Genomic DNA, 21247 nt, shown 5'->3' on the forward strand with positions numbered 1-21247 from the left:
CTACCATTTCATCTTAATATCCTCAAGGAAGTAGTTGGTTGAAAGTAAAACGACCGAAAATTCAGCTTGCTCAGGTAGCTGCGAAAGCGCATCTGCAACAACATTCTCTTTCCACCTTTTGTAAGTTATTTCATAATCAAATCCAAGAAGTTTTGTTACCCATTTTTGCTGCTCAGGGGATAATATCTTTCGCTCCAAAAAGTACTTGAGGCTTTTATGGTCAGTTTTAATTTGAAATCGTCGACCAATCAAGTAGGGTCTCCACCTCGTTGCTGCGCGCACAATGGCGAGCAACTCCTTATCATATGTTGACTTATTTTGATGGGAGGGAGATAATGCCTTGTTAGTGTATACGAGTGATCAACCATCTTGCATGAGAATGACTCCAATTCTGACTCCAGATGTGTCGGCCTCAATAACGAAGGGTTGGTTGAAATCTGGTAGTGTTAGCGCCGGCGTCATCGTTATGACTGCCTTAAGTTTGTCGAAGGCAGTGGAGGCTCTGTCCGACCATTGGAAGACATCTTTTTCCAGTAAGGAAGTAAGTGGTGCACTGATCTCTCCATAGTTTTTCACGAACTTACGGTAGTAGCCTGTTAAACCCAAAAAGCCATGTAGCAATTTTATGTTCCTCGGGGTAGGCCAGTTTTGCATTGCTTCAATTTTGAAGGGGTCCACCATCACACCTTCCTCTGATATGATATGCCCAAAATATTTCACCTTTTGTTGAAGAAAGTAAAAATTCGTAGTGGACGTTGTGTGTTCAAAAGGCGGTTTTCGGTATGACTTCTTCATACACTCGTATTTGATAATACCCGGATCGAAGGTCCGGCTTTGCAAAGATTTATGCTCCCTTTCATCTAGCAATTCATCTGCTATTGGAATAAGGTATTTGTTCTTGATGGTTATGCCATTGAGAGCTCGGTAATCAACACATATTCGCCATGTTTCGTCCTTCTTGTGTACAAGTAGCACCGGTGAAAAGTAGAGGTTGCAACTTGGCCGAATAACTCCTGTTTCAAGCATCTCTTTTAAAATCCTTTCTATTTCATCATTCTGGAGATGTGGATACCGATATGGCTGAGCATTTACTGGAGATTTGACTGGAAAAATCATTATACAATGATCATGCCGACGAGTAAGAGGTAGGTTGTGCGGCTCGTCAAATATATCTGAAAATTCAGCAAGCAAAGGAAATAGGTTTGGAACTTCAAATTCTATTGGCTCTCCTTTAATTTGCTGCTCAAGTTGTACCAAAAAGCCCCTGCATGCTTTATGCAAAACCTTCTCCATTTGATGTGTGCAAATCATCATTACGTCGCCCTCACGTTTCCCATGCAGTATCACCTGTTTCTCCTTACTGTAAAATTTTATAAATAGTTGCATAAAATTCCAAGAAATATCACCTAATGTCATCAACCATTTAATTCTGAGTATGGCCTTATGATCATCAAGAGGGAGGAGGAAGAAATCTGCAATTATCTCTTGGTTCTGCAGCAACAGTTTCACCTGCGGGCACCTATGATCACACTTCAAAATCAATCCGTTGGCGACCTTAACGACAAACCTGCTGCAATTCTCAATAGGTAAGTTCATATGGACAGCAACCTTACTATTTAGGAAGTTATTAGTGCTGCCCGTGTCGATAAGAACAGTGATCGGTTGTTGTTTGAGAAGGCCTCCAACTTTCATCGTTTGCGGGTTTGAGTAGCCAGCTAGTGTATGTACCGTAACTTCGGTCGGTTGTGGCTCTTCTTCTGCATCTTTTTCTTCATGTTCAAGGCTCTCTTCTGAATGTTCAATGACCTCTTCTTCTATCGGTTCAATCATAAGAAGTCCTCCTTTACTACAGCGATGCTCACGGCTCCACGACTCGTCACAATGCCAACATAACCCCTTCGAATATCACTCCCGAAGCTCTTCTCTTGTTAACCTCTTTGGTGTAGGGACTTGGTCAATAGTAGCGGGGGCTAAGGGCTTCAATATTACTAGTTGAGGAGCGACCCTAGTCCTCTGAGCTTCATGGTTCAATTGCTCCTCTTGATGTCATGCGAAAGAGATGGCTGCCATCAGCGTATACGGTTGTCGCGCTTTAACTTCTCCTCGAATCTCCGGCTTCAAGCCCTCAATCAAGGTCCTCAATAGCTATTTTTGAGACCAATCATGAGTCTGATTAGATAACCTTTCAAACCTAGTTTGGTACTCCTGAATGGTGGAGGTTTGTCGGATCTTTGCTAGTTGTCCGTCAATATTCTCGTAATCGGTTGGTTTGAAGCGGATTAGCAGTCCTTCTTTGAATTGTCGCCATGAAAGAACTCCATAAGTATGTTCAAACCAGTCAAACCACTGTATAGCATCCCCTTCAAGATGTATAGCTGCAATTTTCACCATAGATGCATCCGTGGTTTTGTGGTACTGAAAATATCGCTCCACGCGCGAGATCCAACTAATCGGGTCTCCTTCTTCCCATCTAGGGAAGTCCACTCTCATGCATGGATAGTTGGGGTCAGTCATAGAGCTTCCCCTCTCTTGGAAGTCATATCTTTGGGTTTGGTGTGATTGGGCATAGCTCTCTCCTTGATGTGATTTCTTCGTGCTTAGTGATCGGCCCAATCTGAGTTCGGTAAAGAGCGTCTGAATCTTATCCTCCATTCGCGCCTCGAAGGCTTCGAATTTAGCATTGATTACCTCCTCAGATGCCATAGTATATGCCGCCAAATCTGTGATGTTAAGATCTCTCTTTTGTTGTCGGGTTAAAGGCATATATTGGTTGAGAGAGGTGATGGTCGAAAGGGTTGGTAGATCGGTGGATGTAGGCTACGGTTTAGGCTTGATTTGTGGCTATTTTGGGTGCAGTTTGAGGGTGTGGTTTGGTGGAGTTTTAGGGCTGTAGTTGAAAGTTTTGGATCTATGGTAGATGGTAGCAAAGGTTTGATAGAAATAAGTGGAAGTTGCAGCAAGTATGTGCTGTCTTGTAAGAGTAGAATTGTCGTCGAAGAAACAACGGTTTCTCGACGTAATTTCCACCAAAAACTTGAGAGAATTGAGGAGAGAATTGATAGCAAAATCACTGTTTATATGACAGCAAGGATATCTAATTTAATCAAGAAAATTTCGGCAGTATAATAGCAAGGAAATTGGTGCAAGTTGCAATTGCAGAATTCTCGTCGAAAAATTTCAGCAGGATACGACGAAAATTTGTAGCAACATAAAATCATTTTTAGAGATGAATTTCTTAATAAATCAATCTTAGATGGAAGCCAAGATGATCTATGAAGTGTATAAGAAATTTTATTCAAAAAAGATTACAAATAGATGGGTTAAGGCAACAATATGCGGCTGAAATTTTCTGTAGCACAGATTTTTAGGTATAGCAAATTGGATGTAAAAGATCAGTGGTTTATTTTGAGAATTTTTTGATGAAACCAAAGGGAAATCCAATGTTAGGAAGTTTCAAAGCTGTCATAAAAATTTCGTAGAGATTTGGATAGAAACAATATAGTATCAAGATCAAACAAACAGTGCTATGCGGCTGAAATTTTACGGTGCAGATTTTCAAGTATAGCAGATTAGACGTAAAAGATCAATGGTTTATATTGAGAATTTTTTGAAAAAACCAAAGGGAAATCTGCTGTTAGGAAGTGTCAAAGATGTCATAAAAATTTCATAGAAATTTGGATAGAAAAAGCATAGTAGCAAGATCAAACAGATGGTACTATACGACTAAAATTCTGTAATGTATCTTTCGTCGTAGAGATGAAAACTTTGTGACGAAAGGTTTATGCAACAATATAGGAACAGTTTTTCTTTTTATTTTCGAATAAGGATAACTAAATTGCAGCAGCAGTAAGGTAGGAAACCAGAACCTGTTGCAATTCACGGGGAGATCAAAGGATGATCCACGGTGGTGGAGATGATGGCGAAATTCGGCGATGATCTTTTAAGCAATTGTGAAAATTGCTTTGGGAGGTTGTGGAGGGCTGATGGATGGCAATGGAAGGGTAGCGAGATGCCAAGAATGCTGCTCTGATACCAGGTGTTAGAACCCTTGCAGATTCTAAACTTGGGGTTGATCTCTTTAGGGGATCGGCCTCTTTGGAACTCTATAGGGGTTCCTCCCTCCAAGTTGCTGCTCAAAGGCTGCAGAAAATATTCATCTATTGCTTATGAAAAGAGAAGGAATACATGACTATTTATAGGGCTTCTAAACCCTAACTCCTAATAGGACTCCTACTTAAGACTCTTACTTCTAACCAACTCATAATAGGACTCCTACTCAAGACTTCTATTCCCTTACAACTCCTAATTCTTCTCTAAGAAAAAACCTCCTACATGAATGCCCCTCTCAATTAGGACTCTCCTAGCTAGAGTCCTAACAGTTTTACATGAATGTCCCTCTCAATTAGGACTCTCCTAGCTAGAGTCCTAACAGTTTTATATGAATGTCCCTCTCAATTAGGACTCTCCTAGCTAGAGTCCTAACAGTGTCTTCCTCAACAGAATAGAAGATTTTCCTCAATAGAGTAGAGAGATTTCCTCATATAGTTGAGAAAATCTTATTTGCTATCATGCCCGTGTAAGATGGTGCTCCTATGAAGGATATTAATCTTAGATTGATGCAAAGCAAATAGTTTATGAGCTAGAGGCTTCGTGAGTAGGGCAAGAGCAGATTGCTACTACTGTTGTTGTTGTTGCTGTTGTTGCGGCTGCAACGGCAACGGCGATGGCTGTAGCAGAGGAGAAAGCTGCAGCAATGGAAAAAGCTATAGCAATACTGCAACAGAAGAGGAAGTTGTAGCAATATTGCAGTGATGCTACAGTAGAGGAGGAATCTACAACAAAGGTGCTGCAGAGGAGAAAGCTGCAATAGAGGTACAGTAGAGGAGGAAGTTGCAACAATGCTACATTAGAGAAGAAGGCTATAGCGGAGGAGGAAAGATGGGGCAGTGCTGGTGAGCGCAGCACTAGAGACGCCACAGCGAAAGGGAACAGACGTTGGCGTAGAGTGGCAGTAGAGAAGACAGTTGTTGTTCGCCGAGGAGGAAAGATTTGTCATATCGACGGCCTGATGACGGAAAAGCGGTAGTAGAAAGTCTTTTCTTTTGCCGCCGAAGGTGGAGAAGCAATAGTGATGAATCGACAGCGAGAAGAAAACTTGCTTTAGGTAAGTGGCTCTAATACCATAATGGAAAGAATAGAAGATAAGAACAATTATTGAAGAAGCTTTATTGAAGTAACTTTAGCTTTAATACATTAACATGTCCTCTCCTATTTATATAGATTAGGAGGGAGGATTTTCCTCAACAGAATAGAGGATTTCCCTCAACAAAGTAGAGAGATTTCCTCATGTAATTGAGGAAATCTTATCTGCTATCAGTAATGTCGCTCCCAAGATTTTACAACACCTCTATAAAAGTGACTAGGGTTTATATTTGGGAATTTGGGCTTTCTAGTCGTCGCTCTCTTTTACTGGGCCGGTTGACTAGGGTTGAGGGCAAAAAGTGTAACTCACTTAGGAAGCAGCCCCTAGGGCTTGGTTTGGAGTCCTATATAAGCATATAACCTCATCTCTTTGAGAATAATATCTATCTAATTTTGTAGCAATTTGGTCAACTTCTAGGAGGGAGGAACCCCTGTAGCGTTCCAAGGGTTGATCCTCTCAAAGATCAATCTAAAGTTCTATCAAATACCTCTTTAGTGTTGCAACCGATGCTGACCAGCACAATAATCCTTGATGTGACTTGTTTATAGAGATAATAAAAAAACATGTAGTAGTAATTAATGTAAATATGCTTTTCTAGCATAAACAGATTTTCAATGTATGGCTTTACATTTCAGAGCCCATCACATAATAAGCTTGCTCTTATTAACTTTTGTAAAAGTTATTATTTGACTGCCTAAATAGTAACTAAAATGATCAACAATGTGTTAATCAGAACAAATTATTTTACTGCTCAAACCTCACTCAAGCAACAAATTAATACTTAAAAATATCAATAGATAAATCAAATAACTATAATTAATAAGCTTGTGAGTATAGGAACATTTTTAATCTTCACATCTTTGTGATGCATCATAATGGATTTAAATTTAAGATCTTCGTTTTGCTTCCTTATCCTCGGATAAAGGTTCTACTTCTTAATAGCATGAAATACGTTTAATCAATTTGTTTCCTACTTTAAAACATTGAAATAAGTGGATTATTATTATAAAAAAAAATGACTATGACCTTTATTATAATCCTCTTCTCCTACTACTTATACTTAATTCTTTACCCCTGTAAGTCTCTCCCAATCTCATATATAGTCCTCTTCCCCCATCCTCCCCCCCCTTTGCCCTTCTAAGCTTCTCCCACATCTCAAGCATTATTCCTTAAATCTCAATCTATTACCTATACATGACCATTGAACATATGAGGCAGCTAGGTAATGGCAAATATCACATTGGTATTCCTAGTAGGCATGCAGTACCACAACTTACAAATAACGCAGAAGAGCAGAGAATGATGAAGTTAAACTGGTGCAAGTGGGTTGCATCACAAATGTCAAATTTTTTATTGTTACCTTACCCTTGACTGCTTGTCCAAATTTACTAGCGGGAATTATCCTAGTTATACATTTCCTTTTATTTTCTTGATTGTATTATTCCTTTTTCAGAATGGTTGCATAATTCAAACTAACTAAAATTACAACCTTCTTTCTTTTAATGAGATAAACCAGGAAACATAACAGAAAATGGAAGGCAACCTTATGAACATAGCTTAGCATAAATACTTTTGTACCAGATTTAACCTCTGATTTAGTAATTATGATTCATTGAGAAGCCAAAAAAATTATATGACTGGTATGAAAATGTTTTTTATGTATTCACGGTTGCCTAATTACACAGGTTTCCCTAAGTTTCCTTCAGCATAACTACAAGATATGGTAAGGTAATTATCACTCTATCAGGCAGGATATCTGAAGAGCTGTAGTAGTTTTTTTTAAGAGCCCCACTTGGACAAGCTTACTTTGCGTTCAAGGCTTTGATCACATTGTGGATTTTGTCTTTTCTTCCCATGTGTTGAAGCACTTCAGTTCTTCTTTTTTTTTGCAAGGAAAAAATACGTTTTTTACTTTTTTTTCCATTTATTCTACTTTCAAGTGTTTGACTCAAGACCTATGTGGACATTTCCCTGAGTTACTCAAACTTTTTTTATGATGTCGAAATGGTACCTGCTTATCCACATATATTAATCAGTCTTATTTAAAATATGACTGGAATAAATAACCAAGCATAATAGAGTAATCATGAGATGGATAAGCTGTTAATTGAACCCTTGTGAACTAGAAAATTGATTTCTGGTTTTAGGTTATAATCAGTATATAGTTTGACATTGTTAAGAGACAAATTAGCAATAAACATGTCTATCGAATAAATCAGGCAAAAAAACGAACCTATTTTATTTGTTTGGATCATTAGATGGTATATGTTGCTCTTTACATGGAATATTATTATTAATCCAAGATAATTGAAATATATTGGCAAAGTCTTTCTCGTAAGTTTTTAAACACATCTTCTCTCCCATTTCACTCTATTTTATTTTTATATTCTCTTAAATTATCTTAAAATCTTTTTTTCTCATATTTGTATTCTTCTAAACTCTACGAAACGATAATTTATGAATTGAGTCGATATTAATTTGGGAAGATTAAGAGGAAGAACTTTCTAATCAAGAGGTATGTAATCTCTTTCTTTAGTTAGAGAGTAATTAAGATCTTTAACATTATGATTAGTATGTTTAATATTGATTAAATCAAAATTAGACATTTAATAGGTTAAATATTTATATTTCATGCATATTAAATATTGAAAGATATTTATGATAGTAAAATAAGTTTAATTAGGTTTTATTAAAGTTACTGAATGCTATAATTAGTCATTTTAATGATGATTTAATTGAAATTTGATCGATTTTATGTGTTTAATATTTTGCTATGTTTATAATATTGAAAGAAAAATAATTAATGGGTAATTAACTATATTAATCATATAATTAGTGCATCTAATGATTATTTCATCGTAATTTGAACTAATCAAAATTACATATTTGATGCTTCTTTTATGTATGTAACATATTTACGATGATAAAATAGAATTAATTATATTTTAATAAAATTATTTAATGCTACAATTAATGATTTTTTATCGATATTTGATCAATTCAATATGTTTATATTTTATAGCTTATTTAATTTAAATTTGGTTAGATTATGATACCAAAAGAACAGCCATATGATAATGCATGAGTTCATGCCCGAAAGATAGATGAGACTAATCATCACTGGTAATGTATTTATTGTGACTACATTGGCAAGGGTAGAGGAATAACGAGTGAAGATGCATTTGGTCGGCGGATATCCTGATGTTGTAAAATGTAAGAAGATTCCGACAGAGATCCATAAATTATATCAAAACAAGCTACAAAAAAAGGAAGATACATTAAAAAAGAAGGCAAGAGTTGAAAAAGAATATTATAGGGCTACGTAGGAACTAGTTTATAATCAGTATGAGGGTTGTGGCAATCAAGTCGATCTAGATCTCACAGTTGGGATTTGTGCATCATTAGAGCATTAGTATACAATCGATGAAGCAATGAGGCATCGATGACCTGACTCACAATTAGAGCATGGTAATGATAGTGGAATCCAAAGGTCGGCCAGTATGAGACAACCAACTGCTCCTCAGTTAGGCTGAACTAGTAGTATGAGATATAGCAGACTCCGTGATTTATGAGAGGTCTTTGCAGGAGATCTACACCTGATATTGTTGATATTGATCCATAAACCTATCCTCCACAAATAGTGAAACAGACACGGATTGATGATGTATACACAAAAGAAAAGAAGCAGGATATTGGAAAGGTAATTTCAAAATGGTTCAACTTCCACAAGATTCCAGCCAACATAGCCCAAGGTCCATATTATCAAAGCATGGTCTCTTCTATTCAAAATTCTGGCACGGGGATCCAACCTCCAACACCGAAGGTGGCAGAACTGAAGGATTTAATCAAATACTTCAAGAGATAATGAGACAAATATGGGGTGACACTGATGTGTGATAGTTTGACAGGACCAACAAGAATGAGTATCATCAACTTTCTTATTTATTACAATAGAAAAGTGGTATTTCATAAATCAATTAATTCTTCCGAAAAGATCCAAGATGCAAATTACATTAAGAGCTTGATGGACACTATAGTAGAGGAGATCGGATAATAGTATATTATCTAAATAATAACTAATAATTGAGCGAATTTCAAGAAGGTCGGTTTGTAATTGATTAAAAAAAAAAAAAACTTTGTTTTGGGCTTCATGTTTAACTCATTGCATAGATCTAATGTTGAAGGATATTGGTGAGCTGAACGCGATCAAGAATTATGTAGCTTAAGCACAATCAATCATAAAGTTTATATATAATCATCATTAGATCCATACTTTAATGTAAAAGTATATAAATAGTGAGATACTCCGACCTGAAATTACTCGGTTGGCTATCAATTTTATTGCATTAAAGTTATTACAGCAAAAAAGTCATAGCTCGAAGGTAATGGTCACCTCATAAGAGTGGCTTTATTCCATATATTTGAGATTGAGTGATGGAAAGAAGATAAAAAAATTTATTTTTTCCTTTAGATTTTAGGAGACCACGACAGAAATCATAAAATGTGTAAAACCATTTTATATTATTCTCTTGATATGGACAAATATTCACGAATATCGTATCTACAACTAAAAATGCATCTCTTTAGTCTTATATATTGTGACGATACTGATAATCGAGGCAGATAATCCTGATCATCAACATGAATAATTAAAGTCGATCTATCAGTTTTTGAATTTATAAATTGAAAAATCCAGCAATTTTAGTGATCATTTCCTTTTAGATCAGTCTTTTTGCGTTATCGAAATTCTAGTATTATGTTGTTTGCTTGAGCTTGTTTTCGAGAACTACTGTTTGAACATAACATTTTGTACAACCAGGTTGTTTGGGGTGAGACTTGCATGGTTGAGGCAAGAAAGGAGGCTCTTGGCAAAATGCACTCCAGGACCATGACAATAATCAACATTTTTGTTTTGCTTTCTGACAGGTGATCGAAACATGTATTCTCGATATAACTTTGTTGTGCTCTTCTACCAATGAAATGAATACTGATGCGTTCCCCTTCGTAACTTTGATTATGTGTACAAACAAACTATCTGATGGGAACAAATATCAGCTGTCAATCATTGACAGGTAAGACCCTCCCTCGTCTGCACTGGCCAAAGAACCCATCGTGCTATTCCCACGTCCTGTTCATGTGGGATCCTTATGCACCGGACTGCCCTTTCCTTCTATAGTCAGCAGATGAACTGCTTTTTCTGATGTATTATTTTCATCCGACTGTTACAACACTAATTTACAGTTTTATTTTTACATTGTTTGAGACTGTTACAGCTTTTGTGATCCTCCAGGTGCACATGATAATGCCAAGATATACTGAGCATATGTTGCCTGAGATTGAAGGGAAGGATTCACAGGTAAACTTACTTTTTCTTATTTTTCAGTGTAGAGTTTACTTAATAAAACTGAACTACCCATGTTATTGAAGAGAAAGAAAGAACAGATTGATCAAAACTGAGCAAATAAGGACGAGGAGAAAGTAGAAAATTTTACACATGTTATTGAAGAGAAGGAAAAAAAATATTTTATGAGAAGAGAATAACTGCTATAGTCCAATTCAGTTAGATCCAAAAATGCGCAGGTACATACATAGCAAGGAAATTGGAAATTGGAAATTGGAAATTGGAAATTGGAAATTGGAAATTGGAAATTGGAAATTGGAAATTGGGCATGAATTTCAACCATTTCATTTCCCCTATTTCCCATTCCTTCATCCATCTAATCTACATACTTTCAATCTGAATATGGAGAGCATAACCGATGACATACAGTGATTCCTAAGCTCATGTTGGTTTAGTTGATACGTGCCTTGGAAAAGGGCATATTGTAATATATTTGCAGACAACAGACTCTTCTATTCCGACTCTACTATAAAACTTAGAATCATCAGTTTTTTGTTTGCGAGGGACAGACTTGACACCAATCGTTGATAGCCATGGCATGGAGTGGATAGAGAAGAAAGACTAAAACACACAAACAATTCTCATTTACTGGTTTTGTACTTTTAGCACCAGCATGGAGGAGAACTTGGTGGCATAGGTCAAAGAACCTATTAAGTTAGTTAATAATATAATATGAAATTAGCATCGTCAGATGGACTTTGCTATGAAAGGTGGTGGGCTAGGCAGACTGAAGACTCCCTTTGATAAACTATCTGATTAGAAAGATTTTACTGAATACAAGGACGTTTAAAGCTAAACACTGAACTGCTCTCTGTTCGGTTGAAGATGTTACCTGATGGTGGTGGGGATTGGATGAGTGTGTTTTGAAGGTTATGAATCGATTGACAAGTCCAATCCCAATATCTTGATTTCAAGTGGCAATGCATCATACACCAATACATATATTGTCTGCTAATACTGGAGGTTGAACTTCAGACAAATGGCATGTTGACAAAGTGAAAGATGTTAGTCTTTGAGATGATCGATATTGCTGAGAAGTAAGAGGCTGAAGAATTTGGAACTTAGAGATTTTTTTTTCATGATAATTGGTTCTTTATGGTCTTCTCGTCCATTCTTTGATCTTTTTTAATTGAATCTCTTGATGACACGGGAGTGTCTAATTTTTTATAAGTAGCTCGCGTCAATCTTGATGATCCTATGATATTCTTTACAATTCAAAATGCTTGTCTCATAGCCTTTAATCCAGACCTCTCAAATGTGACAACTCATGAGCCAAATAAATTGCAAGCCCATTATCTAGATGGTTCAATTTAATTGAATAGCCCAAATTAATTACTAAAGAGTTAAGCGGCATGTCTGTATAAGTTGAAAAAGCTCTGACTCTTAATTTTCCAACTAGTGAGCAAATTCAAAAAGAGAGTTAATTCAACTTTTCTTCGTGACCAAGGAATGCATTAAATGGCTTAGTTAGTCGTTGCAAAACAATAAATTTCGTAGTTCCCTTTGTTATTTCATGCACTAGTACTTATTTTAATATTTTAAAGTTAGAAATGGTTTAGAATATGATGGTATTTGCTAAAACTCTTTGAGTTCTCTTTTAACTCTGTATCTCTTTGGTTTATCATAGAATGGTAGGTTTCATTCTATATCTCTTGGATATTTTCTTGAGCGGTAAGTCATTTATTTTTAGTTTTATATACTTATTTAGTATCCTTGGGGTGATAAATTTTTTTGTATTTATTTATGATTTTAAATTCGGTAATAAGTTATTTATCGATTTTATGAAAATATTATCTTGATTTTATTTCTTTTCAATCCAAAAAAGTTATTCCAGTAAATACAATTATCAGTCTTTCAAATTTCATTTTTCATTATCTCGGTATTACTTTTGTTTAGTATAATGTCCCTTTTTCTTTTTCTTCTTTTGCAGCTAGGTATTTTGAATCAAAATCTTAAATCTAAAGCAATAAATTGGAAATCAATTTTCATGATGATGGTTTGAGAACCAGCTGACTTGCTATAACCAACCTGTTAAAAGGTTAGCGGAGAAATTGAAATGGTTCTTGGTGGTTTATAAGCAAGGGGGTTCATGTGGCCTTATTCTCTATGGTTTCTTTAGGCAAATTCACTTGGTGGACCAGCCAGCCTTTTGTGGTTTGATAGACTGTTTGCCACGATAGAGAATCCCAGTAAGGCCTGAGAAGTGGAGCTCACCTAGATTATTTATCTATCTTATTGGCTCTATTCATAGGATTAAATTCTAACCCTTTGCTGCGCTGCCACCTCAATTGTTAACAGGCTTCTATATAGGCAAAGAGATGCATTAGCCTGTCAAATTCCATTTCATCGAGCATATGTTGAGATTAGGAGCAATTATTACAAGTTTCATGCATTTCTAACTGTTAAAGTCATCGTTCTCTTTATAGGATATAAAACAGCATCTGCATTTTCATGTTGTAACATTACTGTAGTGAAGATGTCCTTTTCTTGGAGCAAATGTATGCACATTTTATTAACTTTACCTTTTAAAAGAGAAGCCTTTTCTTTAAAGGAATTAAAAGATATATTATATTTATATAGAAAGATATTTCTGTTGTCTTTTGACATGTTGAGTCATGCAAATGGCAGTGGTTCTCAAGAAAGCGCCAGCATGCTTTGATAGTTATGGCAGACAACCTTTATTTCACAAAGTTCAAGCTTTATTGCAGGGTTTGTACATGCCTACATCATTTTTCATTTCATATCCTAAGTAGGACCGTAGCAGTATATAAGAGAAGATGAGAAATATATATATATATATATATATATATATATATATATATATATATACATATATATATTTGTATATATGTATATATGTATATATATATATATATATGTATATATATATATGTATATGTATATGTATATGTATATGTATATGTATATGTATATATATATACATATACATATATATATACATACATATACATATATATATACATACATATATACATATATATATATATACAAATATATATATATATATATATATATATACATGTATGTATGTATGTATAGGATTTCCTAAAGCAGAATTGAACTAGACAATTTGAGATTGCAGTATGGTTTTATAGAAAAAAGTGCTTTGGTTCAAGTAACTTGTATGAGCTTTTTATCAATTCTGATTGTAATTTTGCATGACAAAAAATAATATTTTTTAATTCATTTCTGCATCTCTTTGAAGATCTTGCACTTCAATGATGGAATCTTCCAACCACAATGCAATGAAGAAAGAGAAAGGAAGTTAGAGGCTCCAATGTCCAATTACAGGCTAAAAATAAAAGCACAATCCAAGAATTTGAGTGTTTCTCCGCAATTCTAAGTGGCAAAATTTTTTAGTTGATTTATCTTTTCCCACTATGATCAGTAGAATGTAGATAGCTTGCCCCACTAGTGTCTAGGTCTTGTAAGAACCTATGGCACGTACTATTTTGTGTTCTCATTAGAAATGGGAGGTTGGGCTTTACGTGAGTTTTGGTCATGAAAGTATATCCATTTGCTATGTACGGTGTCAATAATTTTGCAACTTTGGTAGCTGCAGGCCTTAAATAACTTTTTTGTTTATGTATTTGTTTAGTTTATATCGATGCAATTGCAGTCTTGGAATCATGACAACTTTATTCTAATGCACATGAATAACTAACTGCCTTCAAAACTGGTTCACATGTCATTCTGCTTTGTCTTCATAACCTGATTTAGAAAGATAAAATGGAGAATAGTCTCATGAAAATGTGATATTGTATCTGGCAATTTAAATGATTTGCCCGATAGATATACAATACAAATTAAAAGAAAATTTTAAGAGTGCAGTAAGTATAATTTAACCCAATATGCATCCAAAGCAAAAAATCTATGAAAATTTAGAGTGCAGTAAGTATAATTTAAGAGTGATGTTTCCCCACTCCCTTCATGAATACCTAAGATGCTCAAGTAATTAATTGGATGGCACAAACCTTTTCATTTATCCCCTCTAAGGAGGTTTAGGAATGAAGCTGTTGATGTTAACAGTACACCTAATGATGGGTTGCTGCACATGTTGATGTTAGAAGCATATTAAATTCTATTAGGTAGAGACACTTTTATCATGCATTCCATTGTTTCCGTGACATGGCTAGCGAAAGGATCTCCTTCTACCGTTACATGGGTGAGATCGGCATGCGCGATCCGGCTTCTGTTTCTGTTGCGTGTTACGTGTTAGCAACCAGTGGACCCACTTAGAGTGCTCATCTAAGAAGCATCTTGCATCGTCCCCTCTGCCTGTTGCTTTGCAACCAATCCCGAGGGAGGTCTTACACAAGCGGCACTTTAATCGGCTCCAAGAATGCCACGTGATACCGCGCCCTAACCCAAAGTCACATTTTTCATGTGCGTTCTAGCTTCAGAACCCGGTGGACCTCACCTAAAACCCCCGACAAAGAAGTCACCTTACACATTCCCTTCCTGTTTACCGCTTTGAAGCCATTCCGTCACCCACAACCCAACCAAAAGGGCCTTAGGGAGGCATAAGTTATCAACTTTAAAAACACCACGTGACCCTCGACCCAACCCAAAAGCCTCCTACTTGATCACCTCCACGAATGACACGTGACAAGAATCCCAAGTTAAGCTACTGATTCAACTATATATAAACAGAAAAAAAAAGGTTTTTTTTTTTTTTTTGCAAAAACCAATATATCCACAAAGCTCACAGTGTGAGTGCTACAGACTGCACTAATGGTCACAACTAACATAAACCAAACCTTTTGTTGTGCTCTCTTCTAGTTGGGTTTGCATGGTTAATTTCATATGACACCATTGGATATGAATGGCGACGAGATAAATGTGATTTTTCAGCTTGCAATGCGATGTATGTACATTTGTACTGTCTCAACTTTAGATTGAATGTGCACACAAAGGCATGATCAAGTTGGGACATTTCACAATGGTTTGCAAGTGAGGCCTATAACTTTTCCAAAGTGATATCTATCAAACACATCGAACCAATATCATACACAGTATCGGTTAAAATCAAAATCAAACTTTCCACATGACATAAGAATCCACTTGAATTCGAAAAAACCTGAAGGTAATGGTAGGAACAGACTATAACCTTCCCAGTTACCCTTTTTGCTCATTTTCAGACCTAAATAATCACAACCTATTGATTGTTTGGAAAACACTTATGGAAATAACTTAATTGTTGTTATGGAAGCCTGGAAGAAGAGAAGTCAAGAACCCAACAACAAACAATTGAATCTCTTTCACCACTCCCCAAAAATTGTTTCCATGTCCTTCACGTTCTGGATGATTGTCATTGGTATCTGGTTGCTCCTGGTTTTCGGCGGGTTGGTTCCGATTCTGATCGTCAACACCATGATTTTCAACTGCCGCCATTAAAAAGGCATGTTTTAGTACAGAAAAAACACATGGTTCCAGCTCAACTTTGTTTGAAATGGCTTTCCAGAATTTGATAGAGGTCCATCCACAAAGAAGCAATTGCATAATCCACAAAAGGAAAATTTGGTACCATGAGTACAATTATCTCAATGATTCACTTAGGTGATGTTCCCAAAACTCATTGGCACGATGTTATAGATTGAGATGAAGAAAAGCAAAATAGTAGTTAAGACTTAAAGAGGACATCAAGGAACATACTCTTCACAGGTTTAGATGCGTACCAGGTTGAGGATTATTCTGACCATCACGACCAACAGGAGGGCCATTCTGTAGCCATATAGGAGCTTGCAATCGAGGAGCTCCTGCTTGCTGAAGCCATTGTATAAAAGGAGCAAGAGCACCAGTTTGATATCTATGAATTAGGAAGGCATAAAACAATTAAAAGTTGAGACACAATCCACCAGAAAAGCTATTAAGACACCAGCCAAGACTCTACTATCACATTTACATTTCTGATAATAGCCAAAGGATTGTAGATTGTTGGTGATTGACTGGGACTAAATGCAAACTGTGGCAAATGAAAGCACAAATATATTCCAGGTATTATAGTGAAAGAATTTGATCTCACAGATAAACCAATGATGCAAAGAAAATAAGGAGAATGAGCTTTTGTGGTGATCCATCCTGACTGAGAAGAAAGACCATCGCCGCCAACTTGATGATCAGACCCAAGTCAAGCTGAAATGCAAAGTGGAATCTCCTTACTGCTACTTGTCTTTGAGGGCCATGTTGCTGCCTCGCTTCCTGCCCATGCTCATCACTAGCTCCTCCAAAACTTGGCCTCCTGAAAGATGCACATAAGATATAAGAAAAGAATGTGTTCACATTATTGTTTCTAGTATACTTTCACTCTGTTTATGACATAGACCAACAAGCACAGTTGCAGTTTCGGCCAATTTTAGCACAGTACATCTGATTCCTCATCCAACACTGATCTGGTGTAATTGATTTGCCAACCTTATAGCCAGAAATAGGTTGGAATTGGCCAGAATAAATCAAATGCAACCAAAGTTGTTGGATTTTGAATATTCGTAGCTGATTGGACATCCTCAAAAGAGTAAAGAAGAGGGAAGAAGGAGCAGAAGGATTCTAAGATGAAAGAAAGGCAAAAACGAATTCTGTTCAGCTTACTATGTAAATATTATAAAACTTATAATCCTGCAGCAAAATCGTTATAATAAAGTGGTCAACGGTCAAAAAGTATGATTCTGCAAAGCAATAGGTGTTCTATTTTCATGGAAGTTATTTAGGCAGAAGGATGCTGTTTGTATACTCTTACCTGTTTAAATAACATGCTAATGCACAATAGCAATGTAAATTTATATGGTTACCAATTGTATAATTAATAATATTTAGACTGAATATAGTCCATTCTTCACAGTCTTATATCTTGCTTTTCAAGAAACAGTATCTTGCAAAACAAATTTTCAAAAGATGGACATTGATTTATACGACGGATTGACAAATGATAATCAGAAAATAGAAGGCACAGTTAGGATTAATGTCACCAAAACCAAGGACAAAACAGCAAGGAAAATAACGGTAACAATGTTCTAACAGAAAACCCTCTGACAAATTGGCAAAAGTCAATTACCAGAAAAAGCATCAGCTATTACAGTGAAAAATAATTAAACAAAAATACGTTCTCAAGTTTATGTGTGTACTTAAGTTTAACGAAGGATCAAATGGGCAATACTGCGTAACAGTAAATTTTTCTCAAAGAAGAACTTCAATATTGTCTCCAAAAATTGAAAATTATTGATTGAATGCAAACATGACAAAGCTACACCTCATTTTATATCCAGTTTTAGGCAAGTATCTTTACATTGCAGAGGCTTCACAGGTGAGCCTGGTTCCTTGCTTTTAACAACACAAATATCAGGGGGAAGTCTTAAGAAACTAAAAGCGACTCGATTTAAATGCCTACAATTTGATTAAACCCAAATGAAAAGATGATATGATTTTAGCAGAAGGAAATAAAAGCGTACGTTGGTATGTTATACTTTAATGGAATGAGAGTATTAGGAGAAAACCCAGCCATTGGCCTAGTGTATGGAAGATATGGAATAGCATAAATTCCTGATCCATGTTCAGTGTAATCTGGATTTTGGATAGGAAGCATTCCAGGCAAAATGAGTGGAGACACCTGGAAGCCAGAAATACCAGGTACCTGAATTGCCAACACATATGAGGTCAGTAACCATCAAAAGACAAAATAATTGGGCCCTTCTTAGAGGAATTAATTTCTCCAATGCAATTAATAGTGCACAGAAAAGAGATGTGCACTAAAAAAAATATATCCAACTTTAACATCTACGTTGAAGAATTTACACAAGCTGATATATTATATTTTCCTCGAGAAGAGGGGAAATTATCACTTCGCTTCAGATGGTTACTTACCGCACATATGGCTCATATATTCCCGAATGACACCAATTACCCATCAGAAACGAGATGTAACGAGAAAAGGGATAAAAAAAACTAAATCTTTAACGCCTCCAAACTCGAGTTATAAACCAATGACTCGGAGAAAACAGGTGAAGCCCAGATATCGATTCTCAGGACGAAAGTCACCAAACGCAGAGTTGAACGAATGGAAGCGAGACGTATAATCATAAAATTCCGAAATGGACAAGAAAGCAGAAGAATCGTGCTTCACCCACATGTCGGCAGACACAAACCCTACCTCTAACGAAACCGATCCGATCCAGCAAATGAATCAAAAAGAGACGGCCAAGCCATGGGCGGGGTCGAAGGGATCGAAACGATTACACGCACCTGAGGTGTAACAGCGCTATTCGTGGTTGGAGGTGTCGGATGGGGATGAGAGCGATAGGTTTGGGGTTCTTCCGCCATCGCCGAAGGGAAAACGGAAACGATGTGTTTCGCGGAGCGAGATATGGAGCGAGTTGAGCCGTATGTTGTTCCTCAGGCAGCAGCTATAATAAATCAAGCCCGACACGTCACACAATTGATCTGCACCGTCCACGTTTCGGAACACGGGCTGATGCACCGTAGTTGCCGCCAGCGAGGCAAAATCCGTCAAAAAGGAAAACGATTCGTGAACGCGCAGATTGCTATCGGATCGGATCTCACTGAATGCCCGAATCCAATTCTGGTGAGAAACATGCGACCCGAATGTGAGTCTAAATACGAGAATTTTCGAATTCAGATCGGAAACTGGGGTCGTGGATCCGCAAAGTCCGCCTCTTTTGTGTTATCTCGATTTATCGGGTTAGGGATTTTAGCAATGGTGGTGCTCCGATGGCGCTGCGAGCGTTCTACAACGAGATCAAGGGGATGAAGGTGAGGGAGATTCCCTCGAACCTGAAGCCCAAGCTGTCATGGGATCACATCAAGAAGAGCGCGGACCAGGCGGTTGATCGCTACATCTAGAAGTACATCGAGACAATCTCCATCCAGCCTCTCTACCATGTCTGCTTCGTTGGCATGATCTTCTCCTACCTCGTCGCCCTCCCCGAGGAGCGCTGCCACCCCGAGCACCAGCAGCACGCCGCCGCTGCCGGCCACCGATCCTCCCAGGTCGACCCGTATCTCTGTCCTTGATGTTCCGTCATGGTTTTGGAGTTAAAACGAAGACTATTATCTTTAGATTATGATTCGATTCGTGATGTTTCGAATCAACCTAAAAGTTCTAACTGGTCTTATAATCAACCGAAATATGTTTGACTGCAAGATTTGGGTTACAGGTTATGGATCGATTTTGCTTTATTCTTATTGCTAAAATAAGAATTAAGAGTTACAGTTTACAATACTGTTCCAATCCGCCGGGAACAGAAATTATCATAAAGGGTTAAAGATCATCATGCATTGCAGTTGCAAACTAGTTGAGTAATTGGATTATTTTTAGCTTGTCTAGATTCCCCATTCCTGAGTCCGTTAAGTATTTTGACTGCAGCAAAAATGACATACATTTTCCAGGGGAAACAACAAAGATTGGCATGAAATTATTTATATTGGAATAGTAGCTTTATCCTTGTAACCCCCAATCTACGGAGTCTTAGCTGCTAAGTTGGCTTTAAAATTTGTCAGGAATTATTGTTCAAGTGAATCTTTTTATTATTAATTATCTCGCATACTGGTAGAATGTTGTTTTCAGAATAAGCTCAAATTATCATGTGTATGGAAGCATTTCTGGGTAAATTTCATGTTCTATCTGCTTTCTGTTTAATCTCCATTGTGGGCCTGCTCTGGTTCACACAAGGATATGTTAATGTTCTTTGGACTCAAAACATAGCAACTTCGTTTTTTGAGCCTTTCTTTTTTTGTGCTTTTGCGGTCCCATTTTTATTGAATACTCCATGGCAAGGAAAATAATCTTTCTTGAGTGTGATCTAACACCAACCATAGTCATTGACACAGCACTAGAAAAAGTTAATCGGGCGATTCTGGTGTTGTAAATGAAATATTACATGCAGTGTAAAGTGTAAATCAAATGCGATGCACTCGGATTTTTAGTGTCCATTATCTTCTTTTGGACCTCACTCAATATCATTTTGTTCATGTCAGGGTTGAAGAGCTTTCATTTGGACGATGAGGAATGGATACCTACATTCATTTTCGACTTACCTAAACCAAGCTGTTTGTGATTTATTTGCAGCTGCAGAATTGAAACAACAGTATGTTTTGATTTTTTTTCCTGAATTTAATTGTCATGGGACAACTATGTCTATGATCATGATGCAAAATATTTTCTGATTTTTTTTTTTGGCAAAAACAGCATTATTCACCGGTGCAAAAGTATGCATTAGTACATTTGGGTAAATAAGTTTCTGAATTTTTTTTATTAAGGTAATTTCTGAGTGTTTTATCTCTGCCATTATGGAAACTGAAGTATGTAAATTGCTTTGCTATTAAGCGGTCCTTACCTGCATTTGTGTCTTGGTACCTTTTGCCTTCTTAAACAATCATGCAAAACCGGATGCAAAATCATGCAGAAGGGGAAGTAGGAAGAAATAAAAGACATTAATACCTTTTGTACATGACAGGTGATAAATATTTCCACAACCATGTTCACTCGTTAGTCTATCTCTATCCTGAAACAATGATATGCTAATGAAATGTCATATGACCAACAGTTCATTGCCTCTTTGCAAGCACAACCAGGACCAACTTTGGTAACTTTATAGCAAAATTTGCCTGTA

General features: G+C 36.7%; 1 protein-coding gene and 1 long non-coding RNA gene across 2 annotated transcripts; one reads left to right on the forward strand and one right to left on the reverse strand.

The window, feature by feature from the left end:
• Positions 1 to 15634: 15634 nt before the first annotated feature.
• LOC103973574 (uncharacterized) lies at positions 15635 to 19017 on the reverse strand. The gene is made up of 5 exons (XM_009388182.3): positions 18861 to 19017; positions 18071 to 18252; positions 16651 to 16866; positions 16304 to 16434; positions 15635 to 16009 (listed from the first exon to the last, which is right to left on the reverse strand). The coding sequence occupies exons 1-5, from the start codon at positions 18936 to 18938 to the stop codon at positions 15819 to 15821; spliced, it is 798 nt and encodes a 265-aa protein (XP_009386457.2). The 5' UTR covers positions 18939 to 19017; the 3' UTR covers positions 15635 to 15818.
• A 251-nt stretch (positions 19018 to 19268) lies between these two features.
• LOC135594304 (uncharacterized) lies at positions 19269 to 20976 on the forward strand. The gene is made up of 2 exons (XR_010480058.1): positions 19269 to 19625; positions 20613 to 20976. It is a non-coding gene; the product is annotated as an uncharacterized LOC135594304 (long non-coding RNA).
• Positions 20977 to 21247: the final 271 nt, after the last annotated feature.

Source organism: Musa acuminata, chromosome BXJ1-9, assembly GCF_036884655.1.
Source record: "Musa acuminata AAA Group cultivar baxijiao chromosome BXJ1-9, Cavendish_Baxijiao_AAA, whole genome shotgun sequence".
NCBI lineage: Eukaryota > Viridiplantae > Streptophyta > Magnoliopsida > Zingiberales > Musaceae > Musa > Musa acuminata.

Coding starts and splice junctions, on each gene's coding strand:
- LOC103973574 (XM_009388182.3), bottom strand. CDS start 18,938: ATGGCGGAAGAACCCCAAACCTATCGCTCTCATCCCCATCCGACACCT. Junction 16,435..16,650: donor TTTGCATCATTGGTTTATCT/GTGAGATCAAAT, acceptor CCTAATTCATAG/ATATCAAACTGGTGCTCTTG. Junction 16,010..16,303: donor TCAGAATAATCCTCAACCTG/GTACGCATCTAA, acceptor TAATGGCGGCAG/TTGAAAATCATGGTGTTGAC.